Source organism: Eretmochelys imbricata, chromosome 1, assembly GCF_965152235.1.
Source record: "Eretmochelys imbricata isolate rEreImb1 chromosome 1, rEreImb1.hap1, whole genome shotgun sequence".
NCBI classification, from domain to species: domain Eukaryota; kingdom Metazoa; phylum Chordata; order Testudines; family Cheloniidae; genus Eretmochelys; species Eretmochelys imbricata.
This window is the reverse complement of record NC_135572.1, coordinates 198,331,874-198,349,697: the sequence shown is the minus strand read 5'-3', so window position 1 is coordinate 198,349,697 and position 17,824 is coordinate 198,331,874. Positions and strand designations below refer to the sequence as shown.

At 38.7% G+C, this 17,824-nt stretch overlaps 1 protein-coding gene across 1 annotated transcript in view; it reads right to left on the bottom strand.

Annotated features, from left to right (window-relative positions):
* The window catches only part of ABI3BP (ABI family member 3 binding protein), a 343,927-nt gene that overhangs the window by 140,694 nt on the left and 185,409 nt on the right, over positions 1-17,824 (bottom strand). The window contains exons 13-17 of the mRNA XM_077817412.1: positions 15,548-15,599; positions 9,750-9,821; positions 8,902-8,997; positions 8,425-8,502; positions 1,266-1,340 (exon numbers count right to left, since the gene is read on the bottom strand). Of these exons, the coding sequence (XP_077673538.1) occupies positions 1,266-1,340; positions 8,425-8,502; positions 8,902-8,997; positions 9,750-9,821; positions 15,548-15,599 (373 nt within the window). The remainder of the gene's footprint in view (positions 1-1,265; positions 1,341-8,424; positions 8,503-8,901; positions 8,998-9,749; positions 9,822-15,547; positions 15,600-17,824) is intronic.

The following is a 17,824-nucleotide window of genomic DNA, read 5'->3' as shown; positions in this document are numbered from 1 at the left end:
GTGCAGATGTGGTTGCCCCATCTCAAAAAAGATATATTGGAATTGGAAAAGGTTCAGAAACGGGCAACAAAAATGATTAGGGGTCTGGAACGACTTCCGTATGAGGAGAGATTAATAAGACTGGGACCTTTCAGCTTGGAAAAAGAGACGACAAAGGGGGGATATGATAGAGGTCTATAAAATCATGACTGGTGTGTAGAAAGTAAATAAGGTAGTGTTATTTACTCCTTCTCATAACACAAGAGCTAGGAGACACCAAATGAAACTGATAGGCACCAGGTTTAAAAGAAACAAAAGGAAGTATTTTTCACACAACGCCCAGTCAACCTGTGGAACTCTTTGACAGAGGATGTTGTGAAGGGCAAGTCTATGACAGGGTTAAAAAAAACAACTAGATAAGTTCATGGAGGATAGGTCCATCAATGGCTATTAGCCAGGATGGACAAGGATGGTGTCCCCAGCCTCTGTTTGCCAGAAGCTGGGGGCTAAATCACTTGATGATTACCTATTCTGTTCATTCCCTCTGCAGCACCTGGCATTGGCCACTGTTGGAAGACAGGACACTGGGCTAGATGGACCTTTTGTCTGACACAGTACGGTCGTTCTTATGTTCTTATATTTTACCCCTGAGGCCCAAACAGTTATACGGCCATTATAAAAACTAAATGTTTGGATGTTTTCTGCTGTGGAATGGAAACCAATGCCCCAAAACCAGATATGACAACACATGCTGCTTCTTTAGGACCCAACTCAACTTCCACTGAAGTCAGCAGAAGTGTTGCAACTGACACAAGTGGAAGATGGGTGGGGTCCCTACAGAGAAACAGATGAAGCAAGTTAGCTTTCTGAAAGCTTGCGACAAAAAGTCATTGACAAGAGGGATAGAAAGACAATTTTAAAAAAAGAACCACTGTACTTTTCTGTAGTACTTCAAAAGGTTAGCTTGTTGTATGGTTCAAAAGTAATATAAAAAAAGGATAAAACACACTCAGAATTCATCAAGATGGGTTTTTTTTGTTTTTTTTTTTTACAGGCGTCAGCTGTTTTGCCTTTTCATATGATATCTGAAGCTGGCTGCCAAGTTAGCTGAACAATGTATAGAATAAGCTAAGGCATTTCAGGTTTGTCCACAAATAGAATAAAATAAAACAGGCTATTTGATATTTTTTTATTGCACACAGCAGAGACTCAGGCCATTTTTGTAATAAAAGGAGTTCAGGGAGCAGCAAGCTTAAGGGTTAAAATTAACATGCAGATGCTTTTACCTGGAGATGCCTCTGATTTTTCTGGGGCAGCAGACATGGTAGGTTTAATGCTTTCCTGAACTGATTCAATGGTAGCTACAAAGCAAAAGGTTAACACAATTGAGTGAGATAAGGCTGCTTAATGTCATGGCATGCAATTACAGTGGTGGTTCTAACGAAACTCATTACATACTTTACCCAATTTTGCACCAAGATTTTAATGTATTTTCTATTATAAGTACAAGCAAGTGCAGATGACTACTGCAGACTGAAATAACCTATCTATTTATCTTTGAAATAATAACAAATATAGTTTCTTTTGAATGAACGTACATAATGAATTCCTAGATGCAGAGTTTGTTTGTGGTTTTTTTGTATAACCCCTTTGCTAGAATTCCTCTTTGTGGCAGAAGGCATTCAGCAATAAGGGAATGTGTTTAGGAGTAACAGCCGTGTTAGTCTGTATTCGCAAAAAGAAAAGGAGTACCTGTGGCACCTTAGAGACTAACCAATTTATTTGAGCATGAGCTTTCGTGAGCTACAGCTCACTTCATCAGATGTAGTGAGCTGTAGCTCACGAAAGCTCATGCTCAAATAAATTGGTTAGTCTCTAAGGTGCCACAGGTACTCCTTTTCTTTTTGGAATGTGTTTAGTGGTCAGAGCAGGAGAGATTTATGTCCAGAAGCTTTTGTGGTAACTCTCTGTGAAACATGGGCAAGTTGCTAAACTGTTCTATGGCTCAGTTTTACAATCTGTAAAATAGTGATAAAAATATTTACCCACCTCAAGATGTTGCAAGTTTTAGTTAGCACTTTACAAACTTCACAAACAAATACTTTGTTTGAAAAATGCCATCTAAGAGCAACATGTTATTATTATTCTCACTATGCTGAAGGTGTTCTGTTGGGTAATTAGACCAAGAACATTTACTAGGAAAGAGCCTTAAGGAGATTTATTCATATCAAACAGCATATCCACTTTGATACATAACTTGTGATGTCATTCGAAGACAATTCTCCCAAGTCCTAGAACAAATGCAAAGATTCTGCTAACTATTGGCCTGATCCACCTCCCATGGAAGTCCATAAAAAGATTCTCACTGACTTCAAGTGGAGTTCAATTGGGACTTATGAAAGAGAAAAATGTGCTAATTGTTTGAAAAATGCAATTGAAAGGGTGAGGAGACAAGACAGCATTAAGAAATATGGGTTGCAGTGTTAAGAGAAAAAAAATTCCAAAGTGGAAAATACTGAGAAATGAGGCATGGAAGAGATCCGATCATAGAACAATCTCTCTATGGCATCTCAGGCCAAAGGGAATGAGAGATGCAAATGAGAAAATGGTGGGATGCCTGGCTGCCAAAAACACCGAAAAACCCTAACCCTTTTGGTAGAATAGCATTTTCAGTTTTGATGACTAAAATCTGAACCAAAAATACAAACAAAAATCAAGGAGCTAACAAAACGGGCACTCAACTACACAACTCAGTTATCTTGCTTATTGTTATATCCCATCCCTCACCCTTCATTTGTTTGTTGTCTATTTAGATTACAAGATGTTTGGTGCAAGGATCTTATCTTCATTGTACGTGTTTCCATAGCTTGTTGGCAAGACACAATTAAAAGTCCATAAAAGAAAAAAATAAATATAACCACCTCTGAGATGGCCAGCAGTAGTTAATACATGGCACACTGTACAATGTTGGGAAAAGGCAGCATTTTATATTTGGTACACATAGACAAACAGACGTAGTATATATATAAAGCATCAATGTGAGAGTATAGCACTGAAGGTGAAAAGATGGATTTCTTGAACTGTGTTCTTATGACTTTTTTTTTTTGACACTCACCATTTTCATGGTCAAGGAACTATACAAAGGATTACTTAACATTTTAACTTTGATCTACCCCATTCAACAAGTTAGATTCCTACGTGTATACTGTGCTTCAGAGAGCACTATAACTTTGTCCTATAACACAACAGCTTTTAATCATTGATGAAAGTTGGCATTTATCACGGTCAATTTCAGCTTCACATGAGAATACACAAAAGAAATTAGACAAATATTTAGGTATTTTTAAAAATGTTGAACACAAGGGAATCAGAACTGAAATTCTTGCTTGAATGCACAATAATTCAAGTAAATATTAACTGTGCTAGACAGAAATGCCACACAAGGAACATTGGCATATCACTTCAAAGTTGTTTTTTTTAAACTATAATGCTGGCAACATAGAGAAGTGTACATTGTTGAACAGAAACAATGACACAAACAGAAGGTCGAACTACTTGACCCTTTGTGATGCTAGTGTTCTGAACTCGAAAAATATCTGAAAGGAATGATCACTGCATAAAGAAAAAATATGGAAGCAGCTCTCAAGGTGAGCTATGAAAACATGAAAATACATAAAATATTTTAGTAAATAAATGTAGAGAATCTAATGATAATAATAGAAAAGTTTAACAATGTCTTTATTTGGAGCAAATGAACATACAGTCAAACATACAGTCAGCATTTGCCAACAGTTAATATATAATTGTATTTGAAATACTACATTATCCCTCTATTCTTAAATTAGGAAATAACAAATACCACAGAATTATCAGTTAACAGATGATGATTTTTTTTTGAGTGGCATTACTGTACATAAGTATACACAACTGCTGGATGTAAAAAGGAAAAAATGAACAGAGGAAATGAAGGACTGGCATATATATGAGCTGCATGCCTATCTGCTTATGCAAGACAACATGCATGAAAGCCATGCATAGGATTTGATTTAAAAGACAAAGGAATTTAAGTGAATGCAGCTGAGGTTGTTTGAGAGAGCAAGCGAGTGAGCTATTCTTTGAGTCACTAGGAAAGGTTGAATAAGAAATAGTGCAATATATTTACCATGATATAATAGTTAGCAAAGATACATATCATCTGAAACCTCAGGAGCTGCACATAAGAGGCATGACTTTGCATACTCTGACTCAAAAACTGAGTATCTACAAAACTGTGATATTTTTGGAACCCCTCCCCCACCACTGAATTATAAAACAGGAGGTATGACATCATTGTAAAAAGGGCTCTTCATGTGATAGGAAGTTGTTGTAGATCTCATGATTTTTAAAGGACACAAATGGAAGTGGTCTATCATTCAGCCTGTTAGATAGTGAGATGTGCATCTAATAAGCACATAAAAAAGACGTCGATAAGGATTTTATCCTATGATGCTCAAAATTGTCAGCACAAAATATACACCATGGAAAGCTTAACTGTTTAAAAATTACCTGTTGAACTGATTATTTCAAAGTTAAATGACTGCTGAAGTATTCCAGTATTAAGAATGACAACAATACTAAATGAGGTTAAAAAAATATCTGCTGTCACTTGGTTAAAAATAGAAATGGGCAAGTATTTTGTGACAAATAATTTGAGAATCTGTCACTTCTTTTCTGTTCATGGGTCATTTTTCATACAGCTCAATTATTCCTGAATGCATTTATTATTCAAAATTATTTAACAAATAATTTCTATGAATAATTCTGAGACTAGCTTGTTCACAAAAGTGTAGTCAGTTTTCAGTTCCCTACGTCTGAGATGTCTTGAGAGGACACACAAGGCCACTTCCCCCCCCAACCCGTTCCCTGATTGGATGCATATAAATCTTAGGACCAAGTCTCCAGATCCAATAAATACATATAGATTTGAGAAAATAAATTTTCTCTAAATATTTGCAATATGCATTTATAGTTATTTCTGCAATAACTCTGGCTATTGAACTCATTTACTAAAATATCTGTGAAAAGTGAGTACAAAAAGGGATGAAACAGTAAAAACTAATTATTTTAAAAAGAACAGTCACTGAATATTTTTTGTGCATCCAACTCTAGTTAAAATCAAGTGTTCCGTATCCGTACCCTGAACGGCTCTGGTTAATGCCTATGTGCAGAAGTGTCCTACTTTTTCTTCCAGCATTTTAGGATGAATATAAAGAACAACTGAAAAGCAGACTTCTTTGTCTCAGTACACACTGGAATTTGGCAATAGACTTACCTGGAGGTTGTAGAATAAGAAATCTGCAAACACTTTTAGAGACTAAAAGGTAATAGTTTCATCCAGAAGACAGTTGGCAATCCTTACACATTTTTTCTGCATTACTACAACCTAAATTTCTTTTGTTCCCTACATACTCTCCAGGAGTACAAAAGTCTGGTGAACCACTCAATTTTGAATCTCCATACTGGACTGACTTGAGTTGTAGCTAGTCCAAGGAATTTATTGTCCATAATATTCAACATACTGTTATAGAAATTATTTGTTAAAAGTCCCACAAAATAAATTTAATTTTTAACTTCAATAAATGAGTCTGTTCTACTCTCAAGTCATTTACTAGATCAGAAATTTTAAGTGGAGAATAGAAACTATGTCTTCATGAGAATAAAGTTAGAGGTCTTTAAAAATAATGAAAATTGACCTAGTCTGATCAGTTGTAAAATGGTGCCTCTTTGATGTACTCTTGTATACAACAAGCACAATGAGATTTAAGGGCCGAATTCTGTGCCTCTTACTCATGCAAGTACTTCCATTCATTTGAAGTCAATCAGCAAGACAAGCAGAATTTGGCCATATATTCTGCTTGGTCAATAATGACATATATTATGAACAAAGTGGAATAGTGACAACAAGACTATACACTAACTACATTAAACCTAAGCAAAATCTTCTTCAAACAATTACTTTTCTAAACTTCTCATTCATTTCAATGCTTCTGTCTTGCCTCTTTTGTAGCTCAGGTCCACATTAATGAAGTCAATGGGAGTTTTGCAACTGACTTTAATGGGAGAATAATCAGGCCCCTCTTCAGTTATAAAAATAGACCAGAAAACGTCAAAGAGGTACAATTTTATTGTAATGCTGTGGGATTCTTAGAGTCAAATCCATACACAATAAAATGAAATTATATTCCTCATTATTTAACACTAGAGACACAATCCTGCCAAAGCTCTGTTCTGTGGGAGTTTACATACAAATGCTAAATTTCAGACTAGCAGCCGTGTTAGTCTGTATTCGCAAAAAGAAAAGGAATACTTGTGGTACCTTAGAGACTAACCAATTTATTTGAGCATACGTTTTCGTGAGCTACAGCTCACATCATCGGATGCATTCAGTGGAAGATACAGCGAGGAGATTTATGTACATACAGAACATGAAAAAATGGGTGTTATCATACATACTGTAAGGAGAGTGATCACTTAAGATGAGCTATTACCAGCAGGAGAGTGGGGGGGGGGGAGAAAACCTTTTGTAGTGATAATCACGGTGGGCCATTTCCCGCAGTTAACAAGAACGTCTGAGGAACAGTGGGGGGAGGGGGGGAAATAAACATGGGGAAATAGTTTTACTTTGTGTAATGACCCATCCACTCCCAGTCTCTATTCAAGCCAAAGTTAATTGTATCCAGTTTGCAAATTAATTCCAATACAGCAGTCTCTCGTTGGAGTCTGTTTTTGACATTTTTTTGTTATAATATTGCGACTTTTAGGTCTGTAATCGAGTGACCAGAGAGATTGAAGTGTTCTCCGATACTAGGTGAGAGCATTAATGTAGTGCACAGTACCCTCTTTGGAAATATCAGCTCTGACATGCTCTCAACTAGTGTCACCCTTGAGCAGCACAAATCCTAAAACTGCTAATGAGTTCATATATACTGTCCCAGACATGTAGGAAGAAAGACATGATTTAATTAAGCTGCAACTTTATTAACTTCTCATCTGGGAACTATCTGGCAATAACCCATACAGTGCAGGTCAGGATTCCTTCCTTAATCATTTCCAACTGGTGGAGGATAGCCAGTAACCTTTCTCTACCTCATAGCTGGTCCCCAGCCCTTTACTGGGACCCCAGAACCCTCCCTTCATATGAGAGTTAGGGAGCTGGGGAACCCAGGGAAAGCAGATTCTCTCCTCACTGTACCAGACATTAGGAGCCCCAATCCACTCCCAGTTTTTAGGGGAAGTGTCATAAATATAAAGGGAAGGGTAAACCCCTTTGAAATCCTGCCTGGCCAGGGGAAAGCTCCTCTCACCTGTAAAGGGTTAAGAAGCTAAAGGTAACCTCGCTGGCACCTGACCAAAATGACCAATGAGGAGACAAGATACTTTCAAAAGCTGGGAGGAGGGAGAGAAACAAAGGGTCTGTGTCTGTCTGTATGCTGTGCTTGGCCAGGGATAGACCAGGAATGGAGTCTTAGAACTTTTAGTAAGTAATCTAGCTAGGTATGTGTTAGATTATGATTTCTTTAAATGGCTGAGAAAAGAATTGTGCTGAATAGAATAACTATTTCTGTCTGTGTATCTTTTTTGTAACTTAAGGTTTTGCCTAGAGGGGTTCTCTATGTTTTTGAATCTAATTACCCTGTAAGATATCTACCATCCTGATTTTACAGGGGGGATTTCTTCATTTCTATTTACTTCTATTTTCTATTAAAAGTCTTCTTGTAAAAAACTGAATGTTTTTTCATTGTTCTCAGATCCAAGGGTTTGGGTCTGTGGTCACCTATGCAAATTGGTGAGGCTTTTTATCCAACATTTCCCAGGAAAGGGGGGGGTGCAAGTGTTGGGAGGATTGTTCATTGTTCTTAAGATCCAAGGGTCTGGGTCTGTAGTCACCTAGGCAAATTGGTGAGGCTTTTTACCAAACCTTGTCCAGGAAGTGGGGTGCAGGGTTTTGGGAAGTATTTTGGGGGGAAAGACGCGTCCAAACAGCTCTTCCCCAGTAACCAGTATTAGTTTGGTGGTGGTAGCGGCCATTCCAAGGACCACGGGTGGAATACTTTGTACCTTGGGGAAGTTTTGACCTAAGCTGGTAAAGATAAGCTTAGGAGGTTTTTCATGCAGGTCCCCACATCTGTACCCTAGAGTTCAGAGTGGGGGAGGAACCTTGACAGGAAGCCTTCCCCTAAATCCACTTCCAATTCTGGTTTATCGGTGAACTGGACCCCCTCTGGAACAAGTATATGTACTGGATACCTGCCACCTGTTAAACTGCAACACTGAACTGTATCTCCTCACCAATCCACCAGGTCCCCACTGTGGGGAAGACAAAAAAAACCCCAATCCACCGAAACTGGCAGTGAGGAAAAGGTGTAACACATCATTTATAAAAACCTAAAACAGATCTATAATTACCTGGGAAGGACCGTGGGGAGATTTCTTGCACTTCTGGTGTTTTGGATTCCTCAGGCCATGTTTGGGATTCATTTGTAACTAAAAAGGTAGAAGTTAGACTGTAAATACCAGAGATACATCTGCGCTGCCTCTGTTTACATTTATCTCTATTCCTGCTGTAGTTTGCCCAAGCAATCTAAAATGAACAAACACGTGAAATCAAATACCTTAGGGAACTGCTGAACTTGCCTTCATCACACACCCAATAACACATGACTAGTTCTCTGAAACCTGCATTGTTTTTAAAATGTCTTTTCTTAGTATTTGGTGTTCAGAACCTTGCAAGATTGGACACCTACTTACCCACTTGACTGAACAAATGCTCCGAACAAAATAAAAAAGGAGGCTTAGCTTGAATGTACATTCTCATACCAAAATACATTTCTTCTGATGATGCTCACCAACTTCATTAACTTAATATAGGAGATGTGTACTTACCCAGTTTTTTCTTTGGTGTTTCAGATATGCCCAGTGTCTCAGGTTTAGGGAGTTTCTGTTGTGGTGTTTCATTGAGACCTGGAATGATAAGGTGCACTACACATAAAGATAAGTGAGCCATTCATTCAAAACATGGTGAGCTGTAATCTGCCCTCAGAGATGTCCATGCAATACCCTCTGAGCCACTGAGAACTAAGCATTAGTAGTATTACACTGGGGATAAATTTGTCTCCAGATATTTTAAGCAGAGTGGTTCCCAATCTTTTCAGACAAGAGTACCCATTTATTATAGTAAGTTGGTACCATCTAGTGCCTGCTACCTGTGTGCTCTAACCTGATACACAATTACCCAAGCTCTACATCAGGCCAGACAACTGACGGGAATGAAGGAAGCTGTGATGCACTGGGGCTTAGTACAGGTCTCAGTAATACAGTGGAGTGGGGAAACTTAGTATACCATTCACAAAAGCCTGAAGTATCAGTACAGGTATATGTGCCAGTGGTTGGAAACCTGTGACCTAATGCACACCTAGAGGGAGCCGAACATATGTTCACTTAACACCTCAAGATTCTCTCTGCAAAATCACTTCTCTCCCATCTCCTGCAATATGAAAGAACTGTTTTTGATAAAACAGTGGCAATAAGTCCTTTAAAATATTCTGACCACGGCATAGTCAATTTTATACTTCAGGTGCATCCTTCCCTTTACCGCAATTATCGTTAAGATATAATAAAAAAAAATATGAACGAGCCTCAAGAAAGTAAGAACTAGAAAGGACAGGAAATGTAAAAAGGATTTACACAGATCTTTATCTATTGGCCAGAGAAGTAAGGAATGTCTTAGTCACCTAGTATTGCTCCTGCCAGGGAAGGCCTGTCCGTGGTTTTAGGCAGCATCCGACGTGTGACATTTTGAATTACTGTGGAAACAGCAACAGTGCATTATCAGAGAAATTTACAAAACTTTTAAGCCAGGAAACGAAAAACACACACACAAGAGGACTTTAAACATTCTGAAAGCCTCTTTATTCAGTTTTAGTAGCTCTGAGATATCAGCTTCATATTTTCTTACATTATCTCAAACCTATCTAAGGATTTGCAAGTTGTCTCTTTTCTAAACCACCCCGAACTGCAAATCTTTCCCATACACTCAATGTCAATTGTCATGCCATCAACATTAGATTGATTTTCTTTGGGAAAATTATGCTCTATACCAGGGGTTCTCAACCTTTTTCTTTCTGAGCCATGCCCCGCCAACAGGCTATAAAAAAATCCATGGCCAGCATTAGGGGTAGCAAGCAGAGCAATTGCTCGGGGCTCCATGCCACAGGGGGCCCTGTGATGCTAAGCTGCTCAGGCTTCAGCTTCAGCCCCGCACGGTGGGGCTTTGGCTTTCTGCCTTGGGCTCCAGTGAGTCTAACACTGACCTTGCTTGACAGACCTCCTGAAAACTGTTCGCGCCCCTCCCCCCAGGGGCTCCAGACCCCAGGTAGAGAACCACTGCTGTATACTCAAGATATCACAGGACCAGTTTCAAGAACTGCAGAACTCAGGGCTAATGAGATTTAGGGGAGCTTAAAAAATCCCTAGAAAATGTCTGCTATTTAATGAGACACTACAATATTAAACGATATGTCTGGCCAGGAGACCACTACTATTTGTGTGCTCCCACTCACCTCCTATCACCCCTACCATTCATGTGACCCTGAAGATACACTGGAACATGTCTAGTAAATGTTAGGAGTGGCAGTATTTTTAACAGGTAGAGCTGGGTGAATAATTCATAATTAATAATTTGAGACATTTCACTGTTTTTACTAGTTTTTTCTGTGAATAGTTCTTAATCTGTATCTCATTTGCTAGCAGTTTCTTGCAAGTATTCAATTTTCTAAGTTCTAGTTGCTTTAATCAGACAATGCAGGTTTCATTGTATGTTTCTTTCACATGGCTGGATAAGGATAATTCTAAGAATCAGGTTTTTGGTTCAAATACTCAATTACAAATTCGAAATTTGCTTGCTGCAATATTTGCTTAACATTTATTGTTACCACAAATATTCTTTGCAGTATCCCCATGCACTAGAATATTAATGGAAAAGGGATTTGAACACAGCCAAAGTGAATTTAAACAAAACATTCAAATTAATATTTAGGGGTTTGTAGCATTTGATTAGCAATGGTAATAGATATTTTTAACTCAGCATGAAAACAAGCATTTATAGGAACAAAATAAAAAATGCCACACGGGAATAATGTTCTTTGTAGTCCTATATCCTGTCTGACAGTAGCCAGTATCACATGCTTCAGAGGAAGGTATAAATTCACGCAATAGATATTCATACCATAGCATGTTTATGTGGGAAACTTTGTTCTTTACCTTGGATTCATTGATTGGTTTATACCCTGAAGAACTAGGTCTGATATCCCTATTTTATCTTGACTGTTGTAACGGAATATTATGCTTTTACTATACAAACATCTAATCCCTTTTAATCCCTCTTCTTATGCTTCATGTTGGGTGCATCATAAATACTAATTAATATGGAACTTTCCATATGAATTATTTACTTTCAAGGTTAAAAGTGGCATAACAGCATACAAGCATCTTCTACGAAAAGCATATGAAATATCTGCAGTTAAAATAGCCTAAATAAACTGTGTAAGTAAAGACTGATCTTGTGCTTCAGGACATAAACCTCTGTTTGCACTGGCCAGCAGCTGAGGAGCATGCATGCTGCACACACCTCGTTATGAGAGTGTCAGCAGGTGTGGTTCATCTGTATGCTTGGGAGAACTTTAAAAAGGTACACCATGCACCGTCATTATTATTTATTATTTGGAGTACCATAGTGCCTAAGAGCCTAAGTTATGGACCAGGACCCCAGTGTACTAGGGGCTGTACAAACACAAAACAAACAGACCCAAAGAGCTTACAATCTAAGAGTATGTCTACACTGATGGTGGCATGTGGAGTACAGACATTGAATGCACAGCGAGTTCGGGTATAAACAGCACAATCGATGGTGAGGCATGGCTTAGACAAGTGCCCTAAATGCCTGAATCACCAGGGTACGTACCCTACATAGGCTCTCTACAGGCCCAAGCAGTGCCTCCCGCTACAGTGTCTGCTGCCAGAGCCTTTCCACTCTGCTGGAGCCTTTCCCTGCTGCAGCAAAAGGCTCCAGCAAAGAGGAAAAACTCTGGCAATGGGGAGGCAGGGGGAAAAGGCTCTGGCAGTGTATAGCTGCCAGAGCCATTACACGCTCCCTCCCTGCTGCTGAAGCCTTTCACTGCGGCTTGTAGCTACACACATTAGCGACAAGTGGGAATGAAGCCTGCCTTTTACTGTGGGTGTGTGGCTACGTGCATAGTGCTTGTACTCTAAACGCCACCGTATGTTTAGACATAGGCTACGTAACAATGCATCCTGGAGCATGCTTGCTTACAAACCACATAAGAATGTGTTACGGAGCTTCCACTAGGGCAGTACAATTCCACAGCATCCCAAACTCGAGCCAGTGTCTAACTGACAAGTTTGAACCCAGAGCAAGGACTTCACGTAATAAGTAAAATAAAGGGCTAAATCCTGACCACATGACATGCATATGTATTCTAGTCATCTGAATGCAGGAATGGGAGCCAAAAACTACTATGCTCTAAACTTGGTTCTGGTACTGACTTGCATCTGTGGCCTTGGGCTTAAATTTCTCTCTCTGCTTAAATTTCACCCATCTGTAAAATGAGGACAATACTACTAATTTATCTCTTAAAATGACTGATGAGGATTCATCAGTTAATGGGCCCAATCCAGCATTCCTATCACACTCAAAACTTCCACTGAGCTTAAATATGATAGGAACATAGGATGAGGCTCTATGTTTATGAAGTGTTCTGAAAATGAAAAGGGCCAAATGTCTTATGGCTAGTATGTCAAAATAAACCTGAGATTTTTACTTAGTTCATGTGTTGCCCTCTTTATATATTGGTGTGTTTAACATTTCTCTGACTTGGGGAGCTCCTGGCTTAAATGCAAAGACAATCATTTTCAGAACATATTAAATAAGCTCCTGTATTTCTGTTTCTATGGAAATTTGCATTTTCAAATTTTGAAGAGCTGGTCCCTTAAAGATGTTTTTCACATGCTTCAAATCCCAATGTATGGCGAGCATGTTGATTTAAGTCTATTCACATATGGTACTAATTAAATAAATCACACCCACTCCACAGTCTACTCTATTTTATGGACATGTGGAATTTGTATTTCTCTGAAATAAAAAAGTGACATTTTTTAAACATCTGGAAAACAAGTGCAAGAAGCCATCTCTGAAAACAACTTCTTCTCCAGGAATACATAGTGGAATTATAAAATATTTGGAAGAAGTCATTTGGAACATATTTATTTTTCTAAATCCTTCTCAACTTAGAAATCATACAGGTAAAGTTAAATATTTGTACTTATAAAAAACTAAATTTAACAAGAAATATTATTTCACATTTGTCATAGGCACACCCTATAGGGGGTTTACTAATCTATAAAAGCCCAGATACCAAAAGCTTCCCAGAGGAGCGGAGACACACTGACATAGTGATGAAGACTCATCACGTTGGAACATTTCAAAATCCCTGCAGGTGACACCACTGAAAAGATAGCACAAAACTTTCTATGTAAATGCTCCATGCTAGGATTTCTCACAAGTCAGCTCCAGACCCACAAACTTCCCAGGACATCAAGTTATATGAGATTTTTAATCACAGAAAGCCTTATATAACCTAGGACCACTGCATAACAAAAATGGGGTTTCCAATTTTAAACACCACTATTTCAAGGTTACAGAAATAAAATCAACTATGCAATGATCATGTTTTGTAAAAATACAACTAAGGAGGGGGAAGAATCTCTTCCTCGTTTTTTCTCAAAATGCAGCTGTGCAACCTTAACATTTTCTTGGTAAATACATTTCCAGAGGCCAATATTTCCTCTCTTCCACTTGGACTGTAGCTGGCTCTTGTTTATCAGTTTCTGCTGAGACTCTTCACTGAAGTCCAGATGGAAGATAGCACTACCCATACCCAGATATCGCTTTCATTTCTTTCCTAAAAGCCTTCCCTCTACCTTTATTTTGGTCTAAAGCACACTGAAAACATATGCGTTTTTAAAAAAAGTTTCTAAACATCCTCTGCCCTGCAGCTGATGTTAAAAATATTTGTTGAGTTTTCCCCAACTCGTTCTTAAATTTTAGGGAATGTCTTTACTCATCTAAAACTACTAAAGAAGAACTCTGCCTGTTTCCCCACACACACTGCTCAGAAAAAGCTAACGTCTGGGCTAATAACTTTTGTGTTTAGTGAATTGCTTGTTGAAGAAATATTCTGAAAATTGTCATAATTTGCGCTTGTATGTGAATACTAAGCTAGGGCTGGATAAAGTCAAGCTTCTTCATAACAGTAGAAACATACTATCAACATTGACTCAACCTTGGTTATTTCTTCTATGGCTCTATATCTGTAACATTGCCCTTCTAAGCCTCCAGCAGTGTACAGGGCAGAGAATATGGATGAGTGTGTATGACACACTGATTGTGGATTTTACTACAGGACTATGCAAGAAAACAGAATACAAGAGGCATGCAAATTTTTCTGTGATCCACACTGACCACACATTAGGGGCCTCAAGGCTGCATCTAACTTGTAGAGTGTCGCCTACAATGTGCAGAGACTACAGGCTCTAGCATGCAATGCTCATATTTAACTAACTAAAGGCTATTTAGATGAAAATGGGGCATTGATTGCTGGAACCTGCTGTCTCCAAGGGCTAGAACTCTAGATTCTGTATGAGGGAGGCTGCAGATCACATTTTAGAACATCATGGTCTGCAGTTGGATTCGTGTTATCTGCCTGAGTACACTATATACACAGTAGCAAAGAGTAGTCACATTGGCATGGATGCCAGGAGGGAACGGGCTTTGCAATTTGAGCAGAGCACACAGATTATATCTAGCTCAACAAATTCTGCACCGTAAGATTTAAAGTAACATTCAGAAAAGTAAAGCCTTAGCAATATCTAATTTTCAAAACACACAGAAGATGCCTATATAAAGGAAGGAAAGAAAGCCCTGAAGGAGGGCAGCAAATGGAGAAAACCAAAGACTAGGTACTGAGGGATGGAACACAATTTGAAGCTTATGCAGAACTGATCAGTGCATGATTCTGTATTGTAAATATCTCACTGTGTAGTACAAATTTAACTCAAGTCACAGATTGCTTCTTTTCATACCTGGCAGCTAGGGGATGCAAGGCAGAGAGAATGACAAATCTGGATACTTTTATAAATATGGCTCACATGGTAACCTTATAGACAGACACTAGCAGAAACTAGAATTGGTAGCCATTCAGCAAATGATTCAATGAAGTAGTTGTGTATGATGCAACAAAATAACACAGTTCAAAAATGAAGAGGGAACCCAGTTTAACTACTTTAACTATAATTTTGATTGTGAAATTCCATTGATTTTGGTTAGAAGGAAAGTTTCACTAGACCCTGCATATATTAATTACAGTAAATGTATTGTTTTTTCATTCATTTTCTACTTTTTTTGTGAGATATCTGTGTTCAAGGGGGAACAAAACATGAAAAAACCACAAGTTACCTTGTTTGATTCTTGTAATAGGGACAAGTTTTGTAGCATCTCGTAGTATGAGCTATAAAGAGAAAAAATAAATAAGCATTAGGATCTGTGCCATAATAGTAATTGAATTTTTCTTTGTAATGAAAATATCAGGCTTCAATCCAGTGCCTCATTTGTCCCAAGTTAACAATGGATATGGCTCCAGCCCCAATCACTGAAGGTTACACTTCATTTTTGTTGGCGAGAACTGTTATAAAGCATTTTGATCCCTTTCATTTGGCTACAGCCAGTTGTTTTGCTCCATTAGTACAGAAAACCTTACTGCTAAGGAATCCTCTAACCTTGGTTCTCTTTGAGAACAATCTCTCCAGCTTGTACTGTGGACCACTAAAGAACCGGAGAAACCTTGACAATGAAACTGTGCAAAGTAATGACAATGAAACCTCCAAAACAACAACAATCACCCAGTTGTGTATTTTGTTACTAACTTTCAACTCAGATCAAGGTTATTGAAAATGTCACAAACCATTCTCATAAACCAGGACTATTTTATGTTTTTTAAATCCAGATCAGATGCTCACTTCTCATCTAAAGTAAAGTATGGATGTAAAAGGCATTTGATGTGGGTTAGCATCTGTGGGATTTATCAGTGGCATCACCTTAATTTCAACAACTGATTTCTCAGGGTGATAACAGGCCAGTAACAAGGGGGCTCCAAATTGAAAGGAATTTATATGCTTTTTATATTTGTATTGCAAATATTTTTGCCTTACACTGGTCTTTGATCCAGAAAGGTTTCCATCCACATACTAATCCTTTACAGACTTTTGAGCAGCATGGAAATAAGCATCTTGAGCATGTGAATTGGCCCTGCATTTCTCAGAATGGAGAAAATAGCAGATCTCTATGACATAAGTAAGCCCTGACCGTCCTTTGGCTCATGCAGGTACGGGAGCCAACATTTCAATAGTACAATGACTGGAAAGGGACCAGGCAGAAGTACTGCCAGATATATACGTATACTAACTGTAGCTATAAAATATAATCCTCTTTCAGCGAAGTCTGAGTTTAAAGGAGGAATAGAACTCAATATACAAATACCTCTTTTGGCTAAGCATATAGCATATAAAGTCCTGCTTCTAGATGAGTGGGGATCAGTCAATGCTACTGGTTTATTCCGTATTTCATAATGTCACTCATTTAATCTATTTCATACAAAAGCATATTTAGGTAAAAAATAATAAAATACTATGCATTTTTTTAATTGTTTCATCTGAGTCAAATTTTTATGACACCATTTGAGATCTCCTTGTGGATCACATTTTTCTTCTCTGGATTTTTGATCAACCTTTGCTGTCAAGTTCAGGCCATCAAAACATTATTTAAAAATAAACTGTACTGCACTGTACAGAAAACAAATCTAATTAAACAGATTGCAGTTTTATCTGCTGATTTTAATTACAGAAATATATCATACGTTCTTTCCCTTTAAAAACACAAAACAGTTTTTTTAAAAACCACAACTGAGCAGCTTCCTGACTGAACAATATCACGAAAAAATACTGCTAGTAGGGGTAGTAGTAAATATATTTTTGTATAGTTTAGTATATACAGTATGGTATATCATCTTACCTACTGCAAACGTTTTCAAGTATTTTTCTTTGGCGCAAATCATGTTTGGGAATAGTTCAGTTTGTGCAGTGGATACAGGGCCAGACTCACCTACCATTTATGCATTTTTTTCCTGTTTAAGCTGATGGAAACCTCAGTTTGTGGATAAATCCATGCGGGGACAAGGCTGCAGCGGAGCAGTGTGGCTGCAACTTCGCCTATATGCCAGGGAAGAAAGAATCCCCCCAAATGGGTAGAGCTGGTTGGAAATGGGCTGTGGCCACAGCTACTGATGCCCTGGATCTTAAGATGCAGGAGGTAGTCCAGAATAAGCTGCAGAGAAGCCCACTTGGGGGACGAACATCAGGTGACCCGTTTCCACTTAACCAAGTAGGTCACTCTGGTGGAGGGCTTCCTACTTCCCAACAGGATGCGCTGAACCTCAGCCGAGCACTGCTTCTCCTGCGCGTTTAGCCACACAGCAGCCAGGCCGTCAGATGAAACACTGCCAGGTTGGGATGCAGACGACTGCCGTGGCACTCGGACAACAGGTCCGACCTGAGCGGTAGCTGGAACGGGCTTGCCGCCGAGAGATCCAGCAGAGTGCTGAACCAGTGTTGGTGCGGCCACGCCAGCGCTATGAGGATGACTCTCGCCCTCTCCTGTTTGATCTTTGTGAGAACCCGG